Source organism: Tenebrio molitor, chromosome 4, assembly GCF_963966145.1.
Source record: "Tenebrio molitor chromosome 4, icTenMoli1.1, whole genome shotgun sequence".
NCBI lineage: Eukaryota > Metazoa > Arthropoda > Insecta > Coleoptera > Tenebrionidae > Tenebrio > Tenebrio molitor.
Window position 1 is genome coordinate 6,037,715 of NC_091049.1, and position 22,198 is coordinate 6,059,912.

At 42.4% G+C, this 22,198-nt stretch overlaps 3 protein-coding genes across 4 annotated transcripts in view; 1 reads left to right on the forward strand and 2 right to left on the reverse strand.

Annotated features, from left to right (window-relative positions):
* Window positions 1–20,318, forward strand: part of LOC138127947 (serine/threonine-protein kinase MARK1-like) — a 67,611-nt gene extending 47,293 nt beyond the window's left edge. Inside the window, exons 5-14 of one of the 2 annotated variants that reach the window (XM_069044076.1) lie at window positions 13,785–13,908; window positions 13,961–14,586; window positions 14,635–14,787; window positions 14,856–15,217; window positions 15,267–15,403; window positions 15,566–15,697; window positions 15,826–15,987; window positions 16,090–16,473; window positions 16,526–16,864; window positions 18,490–20,318. In XM_069044076.1, the coding sequence (XP_068900177.1) occupies window positions 13,785–13,908; window positions 13,961–14,586; window positions 14,635–14,787; window positions 14,856–15,217; window positions 15,267–15,403; window positions 15,566–15,697; window positions 15,826–15,987; window positions 16,090–16,473; window positions 16,526–16,864; window positions 18,490–19,334 (3,264 nt within the window). In that variant the 3' untranslated portion in view covers window positions 19,335–20,318. The remainder of the gene's footprint in view (window positions 1–13,784; window positions 13,909–13,960; window positions 14,587–14,634; window positions 14,788–14,855; window positions 15,218–15,266; window positions 15,404–15,565; window positions 15,698–15,825; window positions 15,988–16,089; window positions 16,474–16,525; window positions 16,865–18,489) is intronic. The other variant, XM_069044078.1, reaches the window with a different exon arrangement.
* On the reverse strand, window positions 8,257–10,499 carry LOC138127951 (uncharacterized). The gene is made up of 2 exons (XM_069044092.1): window positions 9,105–10,499; window positions 8,257–9,051 (listed from the first exon to the last, which is right to left on the reverse strand). The coding sequence occupies exons 1-2, from the start codon at window positions 10,497–10,499 to the stop codon at window positions 8,761–8,763; spliced, it is 1,686 nt and encodes a 561-aa protein (XP_068900193.1). The 3' UTR covers window positions 8,257–8,760.
* Window positions 10,653–13,790, reverse strand: LOC138127952 (uncharacterized). Its single transcript, XM_069044093.1, has 2 exons — window positions 12,243–13,790; window positions 10,653–10,949 (listed from the first exon to the last, which is right to left on the reverse strand). Exons 1-2 carry the CDS (start codon window positions 13,611–13,613, stop codon window positions 10,653–10,655), a joined length of 1,668 nt encoding a protein of 555 aa, XP_068900194.1. The 5' UTR covers window positions 13,614–13,790.
* Window positions 20,319–22,198: the final 1,880 nt, after the last annotated feature.

Sequence of the window (22,198 nt, forward strand, 5' to 3'; positions counted from 1 at the left end):
GGAAAAAATCAACATGGACAACAAAAACACTCTTCGACTCGGTGTCTGCGGTCTCCGAGGAGTCGACAGTTGTACGAACAATTGGAAAGATAAAACAATCGAGTCCAAGAGCGTCATTCTCGTTCTTAGGCGTGTCAAAAGTGCGTACGCGAGTACCGTTAGTACCAGCAAGCTGAAGGTCGACGTGTGAAATCGGAAAAATTCTTTCCATTTCGGTCGAAGTCTTCGCGGAGGCAACACCAAGACTTGTTCCAAAGAACCGATGAAAGTTGACATGACAGTCGAATTTAAAATCTCTTCTCCTAAGAAATAACCGAAACCGCCAAGAGCAAAAGTTACATTTTTCTCCACCATCGCTGCGCCAAAATCGAATCGTTTTGTTGTCATCAATTTGCTGATGAAGTCGATGTTGTCTTGGAGGTACACGGGGGACGCCCCCATGCTCTCCACCACTTGATTCGCGTACAAAACCTGAACACCAGGATCCGATTGGTCGAAAGGATCTTTGACGAAAATGGCCGAACGAGACCAATCGATCCTCAAAGTGCAGTTCAGTTTTCTGGGGATTTTGTTCGCGAAAAGTCGACTCAAGTTGCTACGACGAACAATTACCTCTCCGCATTTTTCGTAAGGGTACCACGTGTAAAACTGGTCTTGGTTTTCCACGACCACGTTGTACACTTCGTGTTTCCACAAAGAAGAAAAAACCAGTTGCATCTCGATCTCTCCTAGATTTCCCACGCGTATCAAATATTTTCCTGCGACTTTCAAATTGTCTTCCTTCAACAAACTGGAAATGGTGTTTTGGAAATGGACAAAATCGTCATCCACTATGACGTAATTATAGTTCCTGTCGTTGACACGCTGCGTGCGTTCTATCTTGTAATTTCTCAACAATTTTGGATTGGGGATTTCGAAAATGAAGTCACAACTTGCGAAAGTCGTACTTGTGGCAAACGTCAAGTCTTGATCTGTTTCAAATATTTTCTTCAAATAATTCTCCTTGTTGACAATCGATAGCTTTGGCATCGAGTCGACACCAGCTGAGACAATTAGCACAAGCAAATAAATCTTCATGGCTTAAAACTTTGACGATGGTATGGTCTAGACGCATTTAGAACAATTCGTAATGGTTCAGAATTGGAAAGAATCTAATCAGATTCTCATTATGGTCCCAGGAGAGTGAGCTATCAACAAAATGGAAAAATTGCTTCAATTCTTGATCCTCTGGGTACAATTTTTGATTTTATTGCGACCAAGTTTCGATACAATTTCATCTTTGATACACCAAAATCGATCATTTTTGACAGAAATGCCACACAATCCTCCCTAAAATTTTCCCTCATTTACGATAATACATTATTAATGACCAAGAAATACTACAATTTCTAAATAAAAGAAATCTCTTCATCGACGCTTGTTTTAAATCAGAATTTCATTTTTTTTTTCCTTGCCAGCTCCCCAAAACACGTCAGGGTTGCCAGAAGGCACCCGAACATCCACAAAAGAAACACTCTTTGCAAATCATCAACTTTCAAAATGGTCACGTTCTCTTTTTCTTCCAAAATACGTTTGGACAAGAACATGCCAGAAATCGATTCGAACCCTTCTCTTCGATTTCTCTAACGAGAAAGTCAATTTTTTCCTTGAGATGACATCTCGGTCGAACCAATAGAAAAAAATAAGAAGTTATAATCTGAAACCAGTTCCGTTAGTTGGTGCGTTTGAGTGAAGACTTGACAGTACTTGAATCTTCCCTCAAACGCGTGATCAGGTCTGTCCAAAAAGTACAAAATCTCTTCCAAACCCGTTCGTCTTGTATATTTCACCTTCTTTTCCACCATCTTCAAAGTGGTCGAATCGTAAAGGTTCGACAACAGCCAGAAATGATGTTCGCCCTACTCCAAGACAACATCGGATTTTGCAAAATCCTCGAAGGTTGTGATTTTCGCTTCGTAATTTGGTTCTGTGAAAACTCCACTCAGAATGCTTAAGTAGAAAGTGTTGACCAGCATCGAAAATACCACCACGAACCAGATGAAAAACTTACTGGAGAACGATTTGGGCTCTAGAGAGGTTGCAAGTTGAATGAATACTTGAAAGGACAGCCAGAAAGAGTGCAAAGGTGGAAGTTTGAAGAACAGGCGTAACAATAACCCACAGCCGAAAATCACCAGTGCGAGGAAGGACGCCGTCAAAGTGTCAAACTTGAAGAATTCTTTCCACTTGGGTTTGGTTTTTCGAGGTGGTAAAAACAAGATTTGTTCCGCAGGTGATATGTAAGTGCTTAGCTCTGCGTGCCAAAAAAAGGTCCAATTTACGCACGAACTCATTAAATAAACTACTATTGTAGGGAAGGTTTCTTAGGGGTTGTGGGTTTTCGTATATTAAGATTTTGCGATTGATATGCTTAATTGTGGGATTTAAAGTTACGTCATTTTAAGTAATTTTGTTGTTAATTTCAATTTTTCGTCAAATCCTAATCCTGAGTATAGACTACGTCCACTGATAGAATATCCTTAGATAACAAAATCCCCAAACCAGAACATTAAAATATTAACAAAGTAGACTACGTCTACTGATAGAATGCATTTTTTTAAATATCCTTAGATAACAAAATCCCCAAACCATAACATTAAAATATTAAGAAAGGATCATAGATTGTGTTGGTAATATCTTGAAGCATTCGCGTCACTGATTCTCATTGGTTGTTATGAAACCCACGCGAAAAATAAATTATATGACATTTCAAATTTGAAATTGTCAGTTCTGTCAAGTGGTTAAGCATTTAGATTTCCGATTTTTCATCTTTAGAGCTTTCTTTTGCGATTCTCTGGTTTTAAGAGTTATTCGTTTTGATCGTGTTGCGGTTTTGATCTGTTCCGTTGCGATTTTTTGTTGATTTTTTTAAATTTGTGAAGTCAGTGCGTGCCTCAAGAATCTAATTACAAACATCGAAAATGATAGAGGTAATTTTTGTTCATGCATTAAATAGGAGTACTATTGCGATCAAAAAATTTTGGACACTAATGTCATCGTGCTGTCATGCATTCTAAAACGACCCTTATGTATTAATAACCTCAATTTTGATTGTGTCAATTTTGAAAATGTGAATGTCAGATTTATCGAAAAAATATTCAAAAAGTTGTAAAAATCAGACAAATGGAATAGAATGAGGTTTTAATTAATAAAAAATATAAAACAAATACCCAAATGTACTCGCATATTAAAAAAATTATATTTTAAACCGGTGTCAAATTGACAACAATTTCATCTTTCATGTGACGGTTTCAATAAAGCATGATTTAGAGTATTTTTTTTAATGTGACAGAAGTTTGATGTCCAAAATTTTATGATCGTAATAGTACATATTAAATAATCTCTTGCTTGTGTTTAGCCATTTCCGAAAAAAGCTGCATATTTTAATTTCAGTAGCCAGCTTTTTTCGGAAATTCGAAAATGTATTGTGGGTTGCATTTTTAATTCCGTCGGGCACATTATCACTCGTGAAATACCCTGTATTAATAAAATCAAATATATTACTCCTAATATACTGAACTTTTCTTTCGTCTTTCCTAAGTGCAAAATAATAATAAAACATCACGTGTAAACCTGCTCTTTCCAATTTTTAAATTTCGCGCCGGATCTATTTGTTGTAGCGTAAAGTGAACATTTATTAGTGACATTTATGTCAAGCAATCTATGAGTGGACAGAGTTTGCAATGAAATTCGTTATAACTTTAACCACCGTTGCAATAATTTACGCGAAATGTCAACTATAATCTGTTTCTAAATCAAAAATCCACCACCTGTTGAATTATGTTGGTAGAAAAAAATAAATCCCTAGATAAGTTCCATTTTTCTGGGTTGGCCCAACCTTCCGCCAAAATTTGACTTTCAGTGTGTCACAAATATCAAATTATAAAAATGCCTCGAAAAACAAGGAATCTTTTAACCGCTAAATTAAAGCGAGCGTTCATTAAGTGCTTCGAAGAATTTAAAAAACACGATGAACTACGACCAAAACGACTGTCAACAGTTTTATTTCATAACCCCACGTTTTTCTGACACTTTGAAACACACTAAAAACAAAAGTTGGCGACGTTGTCGGTTATATTTTCGAGGTAGAATGCAGTGTTGGTAGATTTTTGATTTTGAAACAAATTATATCAAAACCTAACCCGTGTTCGCGCTGTTCAGGTAACGACATACGTTTTCGGATTCATGGATAACTCGATTACAAATTAATTTGATCGCTCGATAAATAATATTAAATTTCTACGTTACAAGTACAAGATGATCAAAAAAAAAAACAAATCAAGAGTCCTACCTCATCTTTTGTTTTATCGAAACGTTTGTCTACTTTGAATCGTACCAAATTTATACAGTGTGGAACAAAATGATCTTCATTTAGTTACCTTTGCATTACTCTAGTAAAAATACGATGTGCCGTTCTACAAAAAAAAGGAAGGCAGTACCCCAACCTCAAAATATACATCAAAATTCCAAATGTGATTTATCGCGAGGGGTCAGATCGGAAATACGCCTCAATAATGAAAGTGTGTTCTTGCATGGTACCTATACATTTTAATCGTTTCTTATTTCAATTCAGTCAATTGTAATACATAATTGTCCGTTTGATTGATGACATTTATTGACAGAACTACATCGCTACTTCAAAAAGAATAAAGCGGCGCAGGAAAATTTACTTGTGGAAAAATTCCAAAGCCAGCTAAGTGATAATCATTTTGTCCCACACTGTACTTGCTATGCACAGTCGTTTTATTGGTTGCCTATTCACCCCGTTTCGAAAGTAAGATTCTAATAAAAATGCTTTGTCTTCAATCGTAAAACCCATTCTACCGCTTATTCTGGGATAATTGTTGCTTAATTACAGGAAACGTCCGTAAACTTTGCCGAAATCGAAAAAACTTCCTTTCAAGGTTAACAACAACACCATTGCTTTAAAATTGACGTTTATTTGACATTTTAACGAAACATCTGTTTATCAGCGGCGTTGCGTTTGGTAATAAAGCTGGTAAATTACCCATTCTTACTAATGTAAAATGTTGCTCTTGTTTATTTGATGATATCTTGTTTGTTTTCTTTTCGATTATTTTCTACACACAGATTAAAATAATGTGATTAGAAAATTTTTTAGATAACTCACGTAAATTTTAAAATAACAGGAGTTATTAATGGATGAAAATTGTATCTTAATTTAAATTATTATACAATCATATAAATCATTGAAGAAAGTGCTAAAAACATTAATTTTTTCATAAAAAATATTTTTCTTGGGTATAACGAACGAATGTAAATATGTATAAATAAGTATTTAACAAAAGATGGCTTTCATCAAAGATGAACAATATTTCTGTGACGCCCTCTATAAAAAGCTTTTTGCCCACACTTTATTGTTTACAGTGACACTTCTGAAATAATCTAATTTATTTGTCAATAATAATATTGACAAAAATTGTGTTTTAATAAGATGTAATTGCATAGGTATTTACAGATGTCACGTGTTGTGAGAATTTATGACTATTTTTTCATTTACTGCATACAATAAACATGATGAATTAGATTTTTTTTAATAAAAGTTATTAGAAAATTTTCTATTATTGAATACATACTACTAATGGAATTTATGACTATGACAAGGTCTGCTCCTCTCTGATCCACTCTGTGGTCCCCTTAAACAATTATTCGTGCTCTACCTGAATTTTAATTTTAAAAATATTATCCTGTTTAACCTTAGCCTTAGCCTTAACCGCACTTTTCAGAAGAGTGTCATACAAGAGTTTTTTTCATATTCTGACTTTTTCACACCAAGTGCAAAAAAAAACTCATTTTCGCACGAGTACGCTAAGGTTTATCAAACTGACATTGAAAAGTTAGATTTTCTTTCGTGAACGAGGAAAAGTAACTTAAAATGTTTGGATTTTGCAGATTTTTCTTAGTTTTATTTAGTAGTAAGGAAATAGGTCCTAGTTCTCTTTTTGCAATATTACTAGTACTTGAAAGTTCAATAATATTAGTAAAGTGTACTAAAGTCTAAAGTTTACTTTTTAACGTTGAACGGCCATTTTGTTATTCTTCATTTTGACATCTGTCATCCGTGCACATGGGCGACATAATTTTTTTTGCTTACTGTACCTCCTCGTCTCAACAAAGAAATTTTTTACGTCACGCTGTATCAACTATTTACTGTATTTTTGACAGTACTTCTACTCTCGCTTCATTTTGCTCATTCGACGAAACCAAGGGGCGGCTTCGGCCACCCCCCGAAGAGCACCTCGGCGACGAAACACGCGAGAGATATCGACAGACCGACGAGGAGGAGGACGAGAGCCACGAAAACGTGGTCCACGTTGAGGGCGACGATTTTTTCGTCGTCCTGGTCAGGAATCAACTGCTTGGGGACGGTACTCAAAGCGTCTCGGAACCACTTGACCACCAAGCCGCTCTCTACCATGCGCAAAGTCCACGCGTTGAACCTGTCAAGCAGGGGGAACCCCCGCCGGACACTCCAGTTGACCCCGACTCTGACGATCTGGAAAAAAAATCGTTTTCTGGTGTTCTCCGCTGTTTTATGACGTTACGCTGGTGTAGATCACTTCAAGGGCCTCCGCGTTTTTGTATTGGGCCACCTCGGGTTCCCCCATTATAGTACCGTAGTCCGTCTCGACGGCAAAATCCACCATCCTGTCACCATCGCTGCCTCGGCGACTCATCAGGTTGTCGCAGATTTCCTTCCCGTAGCTGCGCAAGTAGTTCTCGAAGAACTTGTAGAACTTCAGTTTCTTGTCGGACCTCACCAGGTCCGAGATCTTTCGAATCTTGGGTTCGTAGCTGGGTCGCGTCAGGACGCTGCTCAGTTTACTGAGGTAGCACCAGTTGAGGTTGGCGCTGCAGGCGAGGAACAAAAGGAAGATGACCCGCGCAACCCGCCCCCGGGGCGGTCTCCTCACGACGTTCTGCACCGTCAGCTGGACCACGTAGAAAACTGTGCCGCTTAGGTCCGTCCCCGTCGCGGTCATCCACAGCAGCGCCATCGCGCCCATCGACGCCAACACACTGCACCAGATGGCCGTCGAGAAGACGCTCAAGATTTTGTCACCGTGTCGCACTTGTTTTCTCGGGGGCAAGACCAAGTTCTGGTTGTAGAGGTACAGAGGTTGTTCGGTTTCTATTTCTTTGCCCCAACGGTCCCCCACGTTTCCCATGGTCAAAGCGGCGTCGATTCTTCGACTCTTCATGTCCACGGTCAGGTGATAGAAGGTTCCGGTTTTGATGCCCAAAGCGAAGTAGTCCAAGTTGTTGCTCAAGTACGACACTGTGATGTTCATTTTTTCTGCTATCGTGTCGAGGACTTTGACGGCGTATCCGGGGTCGCTGCCGTCGAAAGGGTCCTTCACGGTGGGACTGACGGTGTTCCAGGTGACGTTTATCGAACAACCTCCCAAATCTGGGGGAATTTTGTCGGCGAACGGGTCGTCACGATTTCTCACCAGATTGACGGCGGTGCCGCACAGGTTGGTAGCTCTGTACGGGTACCAAGTCACGAAGTCAGTCCAGTTCGCGTAGATGACGACGTTGTAGATGTAGTAGCCCCACAACGTTTCGAACGTCGATTTTAACTCATCTTCGGTGGAGTTTTTCTCGAAGATGATTAAAATCTTGCCTCTAGTGTTGAGCTTGTAGGGTAGATCGTCGACGAATGACAGTAAACTGTCCCGATCTATCACCACCAGAATATAATTTTTGAACTGAGTTATTGTCAGTTCGGGGATTTCTGGATTTGCCATTATTTTTGGTCGATTTTGTCTCGATAGAAAGTTGAGATTGTCGTCCAAAACGTCGTAGTTTGAGGTGATCACGACGAGTGTTTCGTCGCTGAAGTATTGACGAATGAAATTCTCCAAACAGTAGATTTTTGGGATCAGTAAAATCAGTGCAACGAGTATTTTTGAGGACACCATTCTCGAAGTGTCACTTTTAGTTGCGTTACAAGAAGGAAGTGGATAAAGTTTTGTTCCAAAGTGGCGAGATCGTTAAAGAATATTTTCCGAGTGTTTTAATAGTTCTGCTAATGTTGCTGAGTGGTAAACAATAATTATTCTCTCAGAATTATTAAGTATTCATAGTGTTCTCGTTACTTTGGCTGGATATAAAAGGCGTAATTAAAAACGCATTTTGTGCATAGAAAATATTTTTAATTAACTATCACTTGTTTTTATTCTATTAATTGTTGCCAATTAGTGTTTTTTGTTAGTTGTAAACAAAAGACAAAGAAAGGGATGGAATGGAAAGGAATGGACGCAGGTATAAGGGCAGAGAAAGAAGCGTGAAATAGTTATTTACAGTGACAGTGAGGAAGGCAAAGTTTTCGTTCACGCGGATTGCGATGCAAATCAAGTGAACGAAAGCGGCCTCACTCTTGAGTGCTGTATTTGGTTTTGTTCGATACCTCCTTAGAAAGTGAGTCTGACTTTGCATTAAAAATTTTAAATAAAAATAAATCACACTTTTGGACATATCTGTTGGTATGTAAAAAAACAAAATAAAAAATAAACAAAGTTTTGTAATGTCAGTAAAATGGTTGTGTGCACGTTGTGGAAAGGGATGTTGAAGAGTTGTATGTTCCTGATCATGTCGTGGAAGAGGCAAATTCCGCGAGTTACCAAATGGAAATTGGAAACATTACGAGTGAGTGAAAACCCGTGAGTGAAAGACAGTGAGCGACGTTTTCTTTGTTCATTTTATAAATCTGAATCGTGGGTTTCCGCAGATTATTTCCGCGACAAAACACGAACAAGATACGGAGAGAGCGAAAATCCAAAGCGCAAAAATCGAAAATACGTGGTCAAAATCGAGAGGGACAAACCCTTCGACCTTTTGATAGGGAACAAAATATTTATCGTTGTAAGCATCGTCGACCCATTTCGATACCAGTCCACTCTCGATGGTACGCAGAGTCCACCCATCGAACCGGTCCAGCAGGGGGAACCCCCCACGAACGCTCCACGCGACAGGGACCGTGTTGATCTGAAACAAAAGACGAATCAATCGCGCAACTTCACCAAAGCGTGCCACAGTACATTGTCGTAAGAGAGCACTTGCAGCACCTTCGGATTCTTGAATTGGAACAAAGCGATTTCTCCCAGAACAACTCCGTACTCCAAATCTGCGACAAACTCTCTGATCATGCCGGAATGGGTCATGGAGTCAGAGTTTTCGACTCTCCTGTTCATCAGGTTTTCGCAGATTTCGCGGCCGTAAGTCGCGAAATGGTCCTTGTAAAACTCCCAGAACTTCAGTTTTTTGTCGGATTTGACCAGATCGGAGATCGTTTGGATTTTGGGTTCGTAGCTGGGCTCGGTCAGGACGCTGCTCAACTGGCTCAGGTAGCACCAGTTCAAAGTGGTCGCGGATAAGAGAAACGTGACGAAAATCAATCTGGAGGTGGTGATTTTGGGTGCTTGTTTCACCACGTTTTGCACGGCCAGCTGCACCACGTAGAAGACGCTGCCGATCAGTTCTTTTCCCGTCACGAATCTCCAAACAATCGACATTGACACCACCGACACGAGTATGCTCCACCAGGTTTCGTCGGAGAAAATCTCCAAAAATTTTCCACCTCTTGGGACGCGTTTTCTTGGTGGTAAAACGAAGTACTGGCCGAAGAGGAGAATGTGCTGGCCGGTTTCTACTTTTTTCCCCTGGTGCAAGTCACCGATTGTCAAAGCAACGTCGATGTGTCGTCTCGTCATGTCTTGCACCAAGTGGTGGAACGTTCCATATTTGATGGCCAAAGAGAAGTAGTTGATGTTGTCGTTTAGGTACACCATTTTGACGTTCATTTTTTCTCCGATGGTCTTGAGTACTTTGACAGCATATCCAGGATCTTCGTCGTCGAAGGGGATCTTCACGACGTACGACACCCTATTCCAGGTGATATTCACAGGACAGCCTCCCAAATCTTTGGGGATTTTATTCGCAAATGGGGATTTTGCGTTTGTCACCAGATTGACAACGGAGCCGCACCGACTGGCACTACTGTACGGATACCAAGTGACGAATCGCGTCAGATTTGCGTAAACGACAACGTTGTAGACGTAGTAAGACCACAACGTTTCGAACGTCGATTTTAAATCATCTTCGGTAGAGTTTTCGTGGAAGATCACGACCAACTGGCCTCTGGTGTTGAATTTGTGGCGCAACTGCTCCAGAACTGGTACGAAATAGTCGAAGTCTGCCTCCACGAATACGAAATTTTTAAACGGAGTGATCATTTCTCCGGGAACTCCCGGATTTGCGATAACCTTCGGCCGATCTTGTCGTCTCAACAGAAAATCCAGATTTTCGCCCCAAACTCCAAAATCAGAGCTAACCAAGACGACCGTTTCGTCTTGAAAGTGTCGATCGATGAAGTTTTCCAAAGAGTGGATCGTGATGATCTGTAGAATAAGAACGGTCGCCGCAAACGCAACCATTTCGAAAACAAGCGCACGTTAAGTGAAATTGTCTTCTTCAAGCTTCTTTCAACAAATAATTCGAAACAACATTTTATTAGAAAAACGTTTGTTCTGCTAATGCTCACAAATTGAAAGCAAATATTTTAACGTAAACGTGCCAACAAAAACCATTTATTCGTTTATCTTTTTATGGAGCCACTTCCAAAGCACTTCTGCCACGAAAGCTAGCCCCGATGCGGAAAGTCCCAAAGCTAGAATGACAACGGCGGAGAAAACTCGTTGCAAATCTATGGATCTGCTTTTGTGCGTCTCCACGTTAGACATCGACATCTTGTCGATGCCGACTTGAGACTCGTAGATCCATCTTGACATGAGGCCGCTTTCGGTGATGCGCAAAATGGCGGCGTTGAGCCTGTCGAACAGGGGAAATCCTTTCCTCACCACCAGGAAAGATTGCAAAGTGGTGATCTGAAAATAATTTCGACTGAAGCGCCGTCGATTTCGATCGCGTTTTGTTATAGTGGGACCAAAAGATATTGGAATCACGTTATAAAATAAACCGATTGGTTCTTACAATGGTTTATGGTTTGTCCGTAAAGATGTTGTAAATACTACCGTGCGATCGAAAATAAAAAAAAATCGGGATGGCCATGATAATACACTTCAGTTGGCAGCACGTAAAAATTTAATTCAAATGTCATTACAGTGGCAGTTGTCATTATTAATTATTGACTATTAAAATTTGCTATTACAATATGTTCACTTTAGAGCAACAGATTTTCGTTGTCCAGTGTTTCTTCAGCAATGGAGAAAGGCTTGGTCCTACGCGACACCTCGAGTTTTTGAGGAATTTCAACAAAAGTTTTCGGACTTTCAAGGCACTTAACCAACAACTTGCCCAGAAAGTCTACAAATACGTAAACATGTTTTTGGAAACAGGTAGTGTTCTGCGCAAAAAAGGCAGTAGACGACCGACAAAAAGATCAGCTGAAAATATTGAAGAGGGTGAACAAAGAATTATTGCAGAGATTAACCCAAGAAACTAACCTATCCTTGGGTACAGTTCAGCTTATCCTTTTAAAAAAGATTTGCACTTTTTTCTCTATCGTGTGTCTGTTGTGCATGAAATGACCCCTTGACAATAAGAACCCCACAACCGACAACAACCTCTCTGGATAATATTTATTGATCGGTGATCGTTGGATCTTGGATCGATTTATAAACAAGCGGACTGCGCGTGCTCCCTGCTCACCGTTGACGTTAAATAAAGGTGCGGGAGGTTTAAAATCTCATTGTTCCATTGCACTAGCTGAGGAAATTCTTTTACAACCGACAGGTCACACAAAATTCTTTATGAAAATCAAGATTTCAACATTCTCAAAATCACTAACCTAACTTTTAAGACTGACATCAGATAATTGAAATCGTAACGAATTTCCAATTGAAATTTTTGGTCAGCGCCTACTCTTAATTTTTTTTTTTTTTCGATCTCACGGTAGAATACCCCTTCAGTTTAAAAGTGGACTCGGTCCGGTTTAAATTATTACTATTGTCAAAAATGACATTTATGACAACCATGATGCGTTAAAGTCCCCCAGTAAGAAATGTTTAAATACGGTCCATTTCTGAACCTTCAATAATTTGAGTAATTTGTGACGGCCGACAGCATATCCCCATCGTTCCAACCCTCATAAAAGTATTAGTACATATGTTATAAGGACCTGCATAAGTCGTCTCCAGTATCTTTTCGTCTTACTATACCTTGTCGTGCGACACCACTTGCAGCTTTTGGTGGTCCTTGACGAGAAACATCCTGTGGTCGGTGATCACGATCCCGTGGTCCAACTTCCGGACAAACTCCTTCAATCCTGCCTCGAAACTCGCGATTTTCGTTTCTTCGATCCGCTTCTTCATCAAGCTCTCGTAGACTCCATCGCCTCTGTACATCAAGTAGTTGTTGTACGCGCCCACAAACTTCAACTTCTTGTCGCTCCGCGCCAAGTCGACCATGGTCGAAATCTTCGGTTCGTAGCCGGGCTTGCTGAGCACGCCGCTCAACTGGCTCACGTAAATCCATTGCAAATTGGTGACGTAAAAGAAGAACAGGAGGCAGACCAGTCTCTGTGGGGCGGTCTCGGGGAGCGGCGAAGTGACCTCGCCTTGGAAAACCAACCGGACAATTTGGAAACTGGAGCGGTCCAACCGTCTCCACACCACCGCCATGCACACCAAAGAGACGGCAATCGTCGCCCAAATCTCCATCGAGAAAATCGCCAAGATGTTGGTACGACTGGTGCGTCTCGGGGGTAGCACGAAATAACAGTCGGTGTAGTAATAGGATGAGGTCACTTCGAACTCCGGTCCTATCGGTTCTCGGTATCTACCAGTGACGAAAGCTAGTTCGATGCGGCGTCGCAACATGTCCGCCCTCAGGTCGTGGTAAGCTCCCTTGGTGCGCGCCAGTTCCATGTAGTTGAGGTTTGCGGTCAAGTACACCGGAGTGAGGTTGATCGCTGCGGTTGCGGCGTCCAACAGTCTGACACTGTACCCCGGATTGCTCTTATCAAAAGGTGTCGTAATAGACAGCGACTGGTAGTTCCAAGTGACGTTCGCTCGACAACCCTCGACGATCTTGGGGATTTTGTTAGCGAATGGGTTTAGGGATTTTGGTGTTGTCACCAGATCGGTGACGTTTCCGCAAGTACTGTACGGATACCACGTGACGAAACTCGTCCAATTGGAGTACACCGCCACGTTGTAGATGTAGAAATGCCACAAGGTTTCCAACACTGATCTCAAATCGTCCTCGTTGCGTTGGTTTATCACCACGAAGCGCCCTCTAGTGTTGATTTTGTATTTCAACCGGTGCAGACTCGACCTCAACACGGTCAAATTGCTCTCGGCGATTATGTAGTCGTCGAAAATTTTGAGATCGTGTCGAGCTTCAGGTCGCACCAACAGTTTGGGTTGACCCAAGCTGTAGATGAAGAAGAGTCTCGGGTCCCAGTTTTCGAAATTCGAGCTGACGACGACCACGGTTTTGTCTTGGAAATGCTTCCAAATAAATTCTTGCAGAGGAGAAGTCGCCGTTTGCAACAGCAACATGTCGAAAAAGAGTTTCACTGGCGCCATTTTGTGTGGTCTAGATTAACTGGCGTTGGCGTTTCATCACTATTAGATCATGATTTATGTGACAGCTTAAAAGCCAATTTTCTTGTCCTTCGTTATTAGAGCCTCATCTTTTCTACATTAGACATTTTGATTGGTTGTGGTAATTTTGTGATGATTTTCTTTTGTTTTCAGAGTTTGGGTGTAGTTTTATACGTTTTGGTGTGTGGTTCCCTCCCCTTCGACGGTCGAACATTACATGACCTTCGCAATGTCGTGATCGAAGGCAAATTCCGTATTCCATTCTTCATGTCACAAGGTGAGGAGACCTCGAGGCGGTAATGAATACCTACTTGATCGTAATTTTGCAGATTGCGAATATCTAATAAGACACATGTTGGTGGTCGACCCGGACAAAAGACTGACGATGTCTCAGATCGCGAAGCACCGTTGGCTAGCGAACACGCCCCCCGTGGACACGGGTCCTGAGCGCGAACTCCAACTGAACAAGACTGTGATAGACCACATGCTGCAACTGCCGAACCTGAACCAGGCGATGGTGCTGCAGTCGCTCAAGAACAACACCTTCGACCATATCCACGCCATCTACAACCTCCTGTTGGACAAGCTGCACCAGCGCACAATCAACTTCCAGTCGAAGATATCGCAGCAGAGGCGGGGCGAGGACCACGGCTGCGACTACTTGCACACGAGGCCGCCGAAGATCAACGAACGGAGCGAGTCGTTCAACGAGCAGCAGCTGGTGACGCATCTGGCGGGAGAGGCGCGCCAGGCGGCCGACCACCAGGTCGAGGAGTCGTTCAACTACCGACGGGAGAGCTTCAACGAGAACTGTCTCAGGCGGGAGGAGGCCAAGGAGAGGAGGAGGTCTTTCAACGAGAGCATCTCCGAGGATGGGGGCTCGCCGTTCGTTTCGATGCCCACCATACCGGCGGTGTATCTCGTCGACGATGGCGACAACCAACCCCTGGAGAAGGTACCGGATCGGGTTTACGCCCTTCGGATTGTAATCGATCGGTTTCAGTTCAAGGAGATGGACCAGGACGCCTCCGAGGAGGCCTGTTCGTTGAGCGTCCCCTCCACGTCGACGGGGTACAGCAGTTGCGGCTCTTCGGGGGACAAGTATTTGACGGTGAGGAGGCACACCGTGGGGCCGGGGGATTCGGCACACGAACAGGTAAAAATTACACTCTCTTTCATTTATTTTATTTTGTAAACCTAACCTCACTTTCTTTATGACAACAGGTATTGGAGACGCACTACATGGCCCAGGCCCAGCAAGATCCCAACGGAGCGAAGCTACTTCCCCACACGAATCTTCCCTTACATCTTCCCATCTTGGGCCAGCAAAACCCCCACTACTTCGGCGGCAAGGACCCTCACCTGCTCAAGCCGCCGACCGTGTTGAACGCGGCCGGCGGCTTCGGAAGGCGGGCGTCTGACGGCGGTGCCAACCTCCACATGGCCTGGGGCACGCCCGGCTCGCATGAACAGCTCTCGATGATGTCGACCAGTTCAAGCGGCAACCCCAGCTTGAGCAGCGGCACCGTCACCCAACCCCTGGAACACAGCCAGCCGGCTCTGGACGAGCTGGCGGCGGTGGCAAGGTACGCGTTCGCCCCTCACGACGCACTCTCACTTACCATCCATTTGAAGGTACATGCAAGGGAGGGGGAACGCCAAACGTCACACCATGGCCAACCCCGAGGACGTCCACTCCTTGCAGTCGGGGGGCGCATCCGGGGGACGCACCAGACGTACCGGCCTTCTGACGGTGATGGAGCGCCCACCAGGTACCAAAGATCGGCGGTTTTTGTAAATAATCGTAGAGTTGTCGTGTGTGTCGCTTGCTTTTGTGTCACTAAATATTTTTTGTTTATTTATTTCGTCCATTTTTTATTTTTATTTTTTTTTTTTTTGGTTCTGTTTATGTGTAATATGCATGCATTGTTTAGTAATCCCACCTGAAGTAGTCATGGAAGTCGAAGCACGCATGAAGCGTAACTACATGCCTCCAATGTTGCCACAACGAAAACACTCGCGGCACGCTGTCAAACCGCATTTACCCACAGTGCAAGAGTTGCAAGGTTTGTGTTTTTTTTTTGTTGTTTTCTTTTACCTCTTGTATTTTCTTCATCATTTTGGTAATGCCGCGCGCTTCGATGCTCAACTGTCACGTGCGATGCGGTCGTGTTAGCGGAGGTATTCTGTGCAGGTCGCGAGCCCAAGTCCATGGAGAGGTTCAGTCCGGTGAGGAGGGGCAGCGAAGGTTCGGCTTCGGGGCCGCGCACTCTCAGCCCCTCGACCCCCCAACAGGAGTGTCAGAGGTTGCAGAGGGGGCTGCAGGCGAGGTCCAGTCCCCCCAGGTCGATCCCAGGTGAGGAAGCGATAGGTGGCGCTGTCGCGTGTCGAAACGATATGACAGACCTACCCTAGACGCGGCTGTCGAGACTCGATCGTGAGGACGTTGTTTTTGCAGGTTCCCCCATACACCAGCTGGTCTCGGACTCGCAGGTTCGTCACCAGATGACCGAGTGCTCTTCCCCCATCCACCAGTTCTACCCCAGCGAGCCGGCCCGCGACCCCACGCTGGGCCTGCCCCCAGAATCCTACCAGGCGTACGACCCCAACCGGAGTTTCGGCAACAGCCCCCTGCACACGTCCCCCTTCAACACCAGCCCCAGCAGCAACCTGAACTCGCCCATCCAGCAGAACTTGTTCTCCCAAGTGCCCAACTTGACGATGTACTCCGGGACGAACTCCCCCATAATGAACCCCCTCCTGAGCCCCAGCACGTCGCCCGTCTTCGGAAATTACGTGCAGACGCAGACGGCGCCCGGGAGCATCTCGTCGATCACACAAGGTAAGGCGACTCGCGGGTGGAGAATTGTTTGGCTGATCGTTCGTTTGCGCAGGCATAAGCGGCTTGAACACGACCGGTTCGATCACGCAGGGGACGCCCTCCACGAACCTCCAGCTGGAGATCAGGAACCAGCAGATGCAGGATGACAAGATGGACACGAGCTACGCGACGAGCCTGGGCAGTTTCCAGCCGAACTTCCTCCACCAGACCCACCACATGCATCACATCCTCACCATACACAACCACAGGAGCTTGACCAACTCGCCCATCAGCAATCCGGGGAGTCCCGGATTGGACATGATCCAAGAGGAATTGCCCCACGTGCACAGCGTGGCAAAGAGCGACCCGCAGAACGTGGGACATCCACAGATCTCCGTCACGGACGTGTTGGGTGAGTGGAAAAATTTGACCGTTTTGATAGGTGTAGTTCTGTAGTTCGTCGACTTGCCGCCAGGGCCAACGATTGATACAGTTAACAGTTGAAAATGATGTCCGTACTTTTTTTTATTTAGAATGACAAAAACCTGCTCACCCTGTTTTTTCTGTTACAATAAACTACTAGAAAATGCTATATCTGGAATGGTTTCGAATTTTTATTAATTTTTTTCACGATTATAATCGTTTTGCTGCAGCTTCGTAGAGATCTTAATTTCAAATTTAAAAATTACAGTTATTTCCGGTGAAAGTAAAAGGAGAACGACCGGTTTTCGTTATCACTGAGTGTAGAGTAGAGTGGGGGTAAGTCAGTGTGTTCTCGTTTGTTTGTAAATAAATTTGCAGTTTACAAAAACGCTGAAAATTTTCAGTCTGTGAAGAAACAATATGGAAAGCAAGTTTTGTTAAAATTTTTGTTCGGCCGAATACTAACAAAATTAGACCGTCCTGTGTTTAGACTAGACTAAACTAAAGACCGTTATTTGTTTTGGCATAATGGGAAGCCATGATTTATTTTTTTTTTTTAACATTGGACACACTGTTTGATTTCCAAGTGCTTGACATGCGGACCTATCAAAATGAACCTAACATGTTGCTGAATTTCCCGCGATTTCTAAGTATTCTTCTACTGCAAACTAGTAAAACTGACAACAATGCACTAGACATTTACGCTATTTATAACCTCAAGCTTAGAAAAACATAACCAATTTCAACAGATAGCTTAATTACCAAATTAAATGCATAATTTTCAAGGCCTCCCATTATGCCAAAATAATGTGAATGCGTTTTAAAAAAACGGTATGTTTTGCTTAGGAAGGAGTCAAAATAATAACATTTTAATGAGATGTGTAATCACTAAATTCAATTGAGAGCACAAAATAAGAAGATTTAAAAAATAGCTTTTTTATCCGATAGTTTTTTTGTTTTCAACGAAAATTGAATGCCTGGGAATTTGATGAAAAAAAAACCGTCACGAAACCGCGAAGGTCAAATGATTTTGTCTGTTAACAGATTTTCGAGACAAATTTTTACGCAACAGAAAATTATGTGGAGAAAAAGTAGTAGCCAACAGATAGATGTATTTGTGGATCTTAAAAAGTAGGTCATATTTTATTTTAATCCCATTTTGTCGAAAATCTCGAGAGCTTCCTTCCCCTTCTATCTTTCGAATATTAATTAAGACGAAAACAAAGTCAAAACTACACTTCCGAAACTCAGTTCTTGAGCTGAAAATTGAGCTTTCCAGGTCAGCGAACTAATCGAGACTTCCACTTTTGCTCGTACAAAAATTTAGATAAACAACAAACACGACAAAAGATAACAAAAACAAATTAAACTTTCGAAAATGTCTCTCGCAGGCACCAATTCAAAATAAATATGTTTCTTTTCAAAATAAGACATCAAGGGTGAGCCGTTTTTTGCCGTCACTCGGTGCAAGATAGACAGACAGGGAGCGTTACTCGTAAATAAAAAAAAAATAAAAAATCTAGTAGCTCGTTAATGACCACGTAATAATAACAGCTTTTAACAAAAACATTTGTCACGTAAGAGTCGATTATAAATTTGAGTGGCGTGTTGCAGGGAGCGAGGTGACCTTGGTGGCTGGATCCGACACCTCCGAAGACTCGATGGACAGCCTCGACAACCAGAAGATCCCCAAGATCCCCTCGTTCGTGATATCGGAGCCGTCCGAGAACCTGCCCTCGATAACGAAGGGCATCGGCCGGAAGACCAGCCAGGAGAACGACGACTCAAAATTTTTTAGCAAACCCCACGACTCCGGCGAGCCCCAGCAAGGCGACGAGTTTTTTCTGAGGCGAAACTCGGACAAGAGCTCGTGCTACTCGGACGACTCCCTCTCCAACGACAGCCTGAGCATAGGGAACCAGAGCCCCAGCTCGAGCTCCAACACGCAGAGCAGCCACGCCTGCGACAGCGACATCCGGTCGCGACCCGTCGACAACGCCTGGGAGAAGATGCAGATCAGCCACGAGCTGACCAACTCGGGCACGAGCAACTTCCAGATCTTCCAGAACCTGAAGCTGGGACTGGAGGACGACAACAGCAACAACCAGGAGGGAGGGGGGGCAGGCGGGTACTTCCACGTGGCCGACACCAACCTGCACAAGAACTCGGGCTCGTTCGAGTTCGAGCTGAGCGAGGTCTGCTCCAAGCTGCAGTCGACCGACATACTCGAGATGGTCAAGAGGACCATCGACGACCAGATCCCGCCCAAAACGTACTCCAGCTCGGAGGACGTGAGCGACAGGCTGGCGCTCGAGTACGAGGGCGGCATCCAGATCGAGCTCAAGGTCATCGACAAGCGGAAGGACTCGAAGGGGCTCAAGATGAGGCGGATATCTGGCGACCACCTAGTCTACAACCAGCTCTGTCAGCAGCTGATCTCGTGCATGACGGTCTCCTAGCATTTAACGGGACCGTCTTAGTTTGATTACGCTTCGTTTTCATTTAGTGCTTAATGGAATAATCTCGAATCCAAGATTCGTCGCGGGCGGTATGGAATTTTGGTTCGTTTAAATGTGATGTACTTGTAATCGTTGCCATACATTTTTTCCAAGGATAACATTCCACTACTAGAATATTGATTTCGTCGATCGTTACCAAAACGCTGAGATTTTCTTTTTATTCTGACTGATTCGTCCCCCACATTTTATTTGTTGGTGAAGACACTAATCTAGGTAAGGTAAATCTACTACTGTAAATAGGACTTGAAATAATGTAAATATTTAATTGAACTATCGCACAATGTATATAAGATTGTAATAAATCTCCTGACTTGAGTATACTGTAACGAGTTATAAGTTAGTGCAATATTGTCGTGTTTCGTTACAAAATTCTGTTTCAGCGACTTAAGCAAACCTAATAAATCTTGCATTGAAATTGTATATTTTTATAAATACTGTAAATAGTTTTACTTGAACATTCCTATTAGGTAGGGAAAGAGAAGATTTTTTAAATCTTTGTCAATATTCATATTCACTTAGCACAATTTTAATATGCTACTTCTAGTGTTTAAGATTTCTACTTGACTTAAAAATGATATAACAATACCAATACTAGCTTTCCGTTTCGTTCGATGATTAGGTGTTTTTAGGGTTTTAGAGCAACTTTTTCATCCGGTGAAACGTTTTTCGACTAGCTATAGTAGAGGAATTTTTAATGTCGTCGAGCAATTTCGAGCTTGAGTTCGTTCCGTTGCTCTAAATACGTATCGTAAATACATCGTTTTTTTCTCAAACTTAAAAAAAAAATACACAAAAATGTTGTAATACTGTAATTCTCATTATGTTTCGTCTTATCTGGCACCTACGTAAAAGAAGGTTGTAAAATTTAGTATTTTCTGTCAATTCAAATCTGTGATGTCAATAAATGAATGACTGGAACAACAATCTCGTTTTCGTTCCACCCTCAACCTTTTCCCTCTAGCTCCTAATTGTTTCTTTCCTTACATTTGTCCCTTTCCTTACATTTGTCCCTTTCGTAATTCTGTTAATTCGGCCCAGTGCTACCACAACACGCTCAACAAAGAAACAAAATTGTGATGTGGAGAAAAAGATGGGGCAATTGCAGCGCCTCTCCGTGGACGCTTCGCAAAACGTACGATGCGACCGCGAAAATTAAATTACTTAAAAAATATTTCCAAGCAACGCGACTATTTAAAAATATATTCAAAACGAAGCTGAAGGGTGCCAGTATTGATGTATCAATCGAAAGGATCTTGTTCCAAAATTTAATAAAAAAAGTGATGGATCCAAAACATTTAAAACCACCGAGTGAGTTAATTTATTATTCTTTGCTTTAAGATTCTCAATGTTTGTGCTGCACGACATGTGTTGGAAAATATTTGTTGTGAATTTGGCAGATCACCATCAATTGTTAAATGGTAATCGTGCATGACAACATTGTCAACTGTCATTTGTTTCGTGTTTCTTCAGGGAAGAAGCAGTGGTGTGAATCATTCCTCTCGCAAAAACGGTATTTTTAGAAGTCCACAACTTGAGTGTTTTAGGATTTCTTAGTGTGTAATACGATATAGCTTCCAATTTAAAGTAATTAGTTAGTTTACATCAAAATGATGAAAGTTAGGTTATGTATCGGAAGGAAATGTGAATCTTCTTTATCTAGGATGTGAAATCATACCAAACGCATTTGTAAAAGGGGGGAACACCACGGACTGCTGACTGCTTAACCAGTGAGTTTTGAACGCTCCTTAAGTCATGTACCGAAAAATAGTCGTTTTTGAGCGGTAATCTCTCTCTAGAATCACCAAGAAGAATAATTGTTAATTGCTACCTTTGTTTGATGTCATCGTTGGATCTTCCTCAGTTCCTCACACTTTGGCCATCTCCTTTCTGCTAAAATTGCACTCTTCATCTCGCCCCGCACCCCCGAGGAGACGAAAAAAATTGACTCGTTGACTCTCGCCAAACTTCTCACGCCACTCCTTTAACTAAAACAACATCCAAAAAAAATCAAAATTGTGACCTCAAATCACTTGTTATTATTACTCGTTTCTTGTACTCTTTGCTCGAGTCTCGGTCTTCGTCCTTCAACAATTTTGCCGCTATCTTGCGTTATCCGTCAAGAATCCCAACCGTTTCATTGAGAAACAGTACTTTTGAGATATCCACACCGTCCCCAAAGTACAAAAACTACAACGCAAGAATATCGTCATTTTTTTTTAAGTTCTGTCGTCTGTCAAAATGTCAACTTGTTGGACATTTGTTTTTTTGTTTCTATCATGTCATGGCCAACTTTCGAAATGTTTTATCTGAAACCCCTGGAGACATTTGGTGCGATTCTGTTTTAAAATTTACCAATATTGCTGTATAACAATGTTGTAGTTGCTATGATATGAAGCTGTTGATTGGTTGGATCTATGCAAAATCAATATTGTTCAATAACAATCTTGCTAAATTTTGAAACAGAATCGCACTAATTCACTGTAAATATTTTTGACAGTTGCATCGATCACATCAGATCCTCACCCTTCCATAAATCATAAATCACCTCTATGTGAAACCCCCAGCTCTGAAGTGAACCAAAAAATTACAAATCTGTCTCCTGGTGTTCCTAGTTATCATGACATGGGGGCGCTTTACTCTTCAATTTTTTGTTTTTATTTTAAAAACTTCAAGATATGTCTTTATGCTGTCAGCGACATTTAGTCTACCTATGATGACCTAACTCATAACTTCATTACCTGCCAAACCTCATTTATTGTGTCTTTGTTCAGTGAACGACCATCCGTGTGAATTTTCCAAAAAAA

Bases quoted from the DNA above. Each gene is read 5' to 3' on its own strand.
- LOC138127951 (XM_069044092.1), bottom strand. From the start codon at position 10,499: ATGGTTGCGTTTGCGGCGACCGTTCTTATTCTACAGATCATCACGATC. The intron at 9,052-9,104 runs GTACTGTGGCAC...CTTTTGTTTCAG, and splicing joins AAGTGCTCTCTTACGACAAT to ATCAACACGGTCCCTGTCGC.
- LOC138127952 (XM_069044093.1), bottom strand. From the start codon at position 13,613: ATGGCGCCAGTGAAACTCTTTTTCGACATGTTGCTGTTGCAAACGGCG. The intron at 10,950-12,242 runs GTATAGTAAGAC...AATTATTTTCAG, and splicing joins AAGTGGTGTCGCACGACAAG to ATCACCACTTTGCAATCTTT.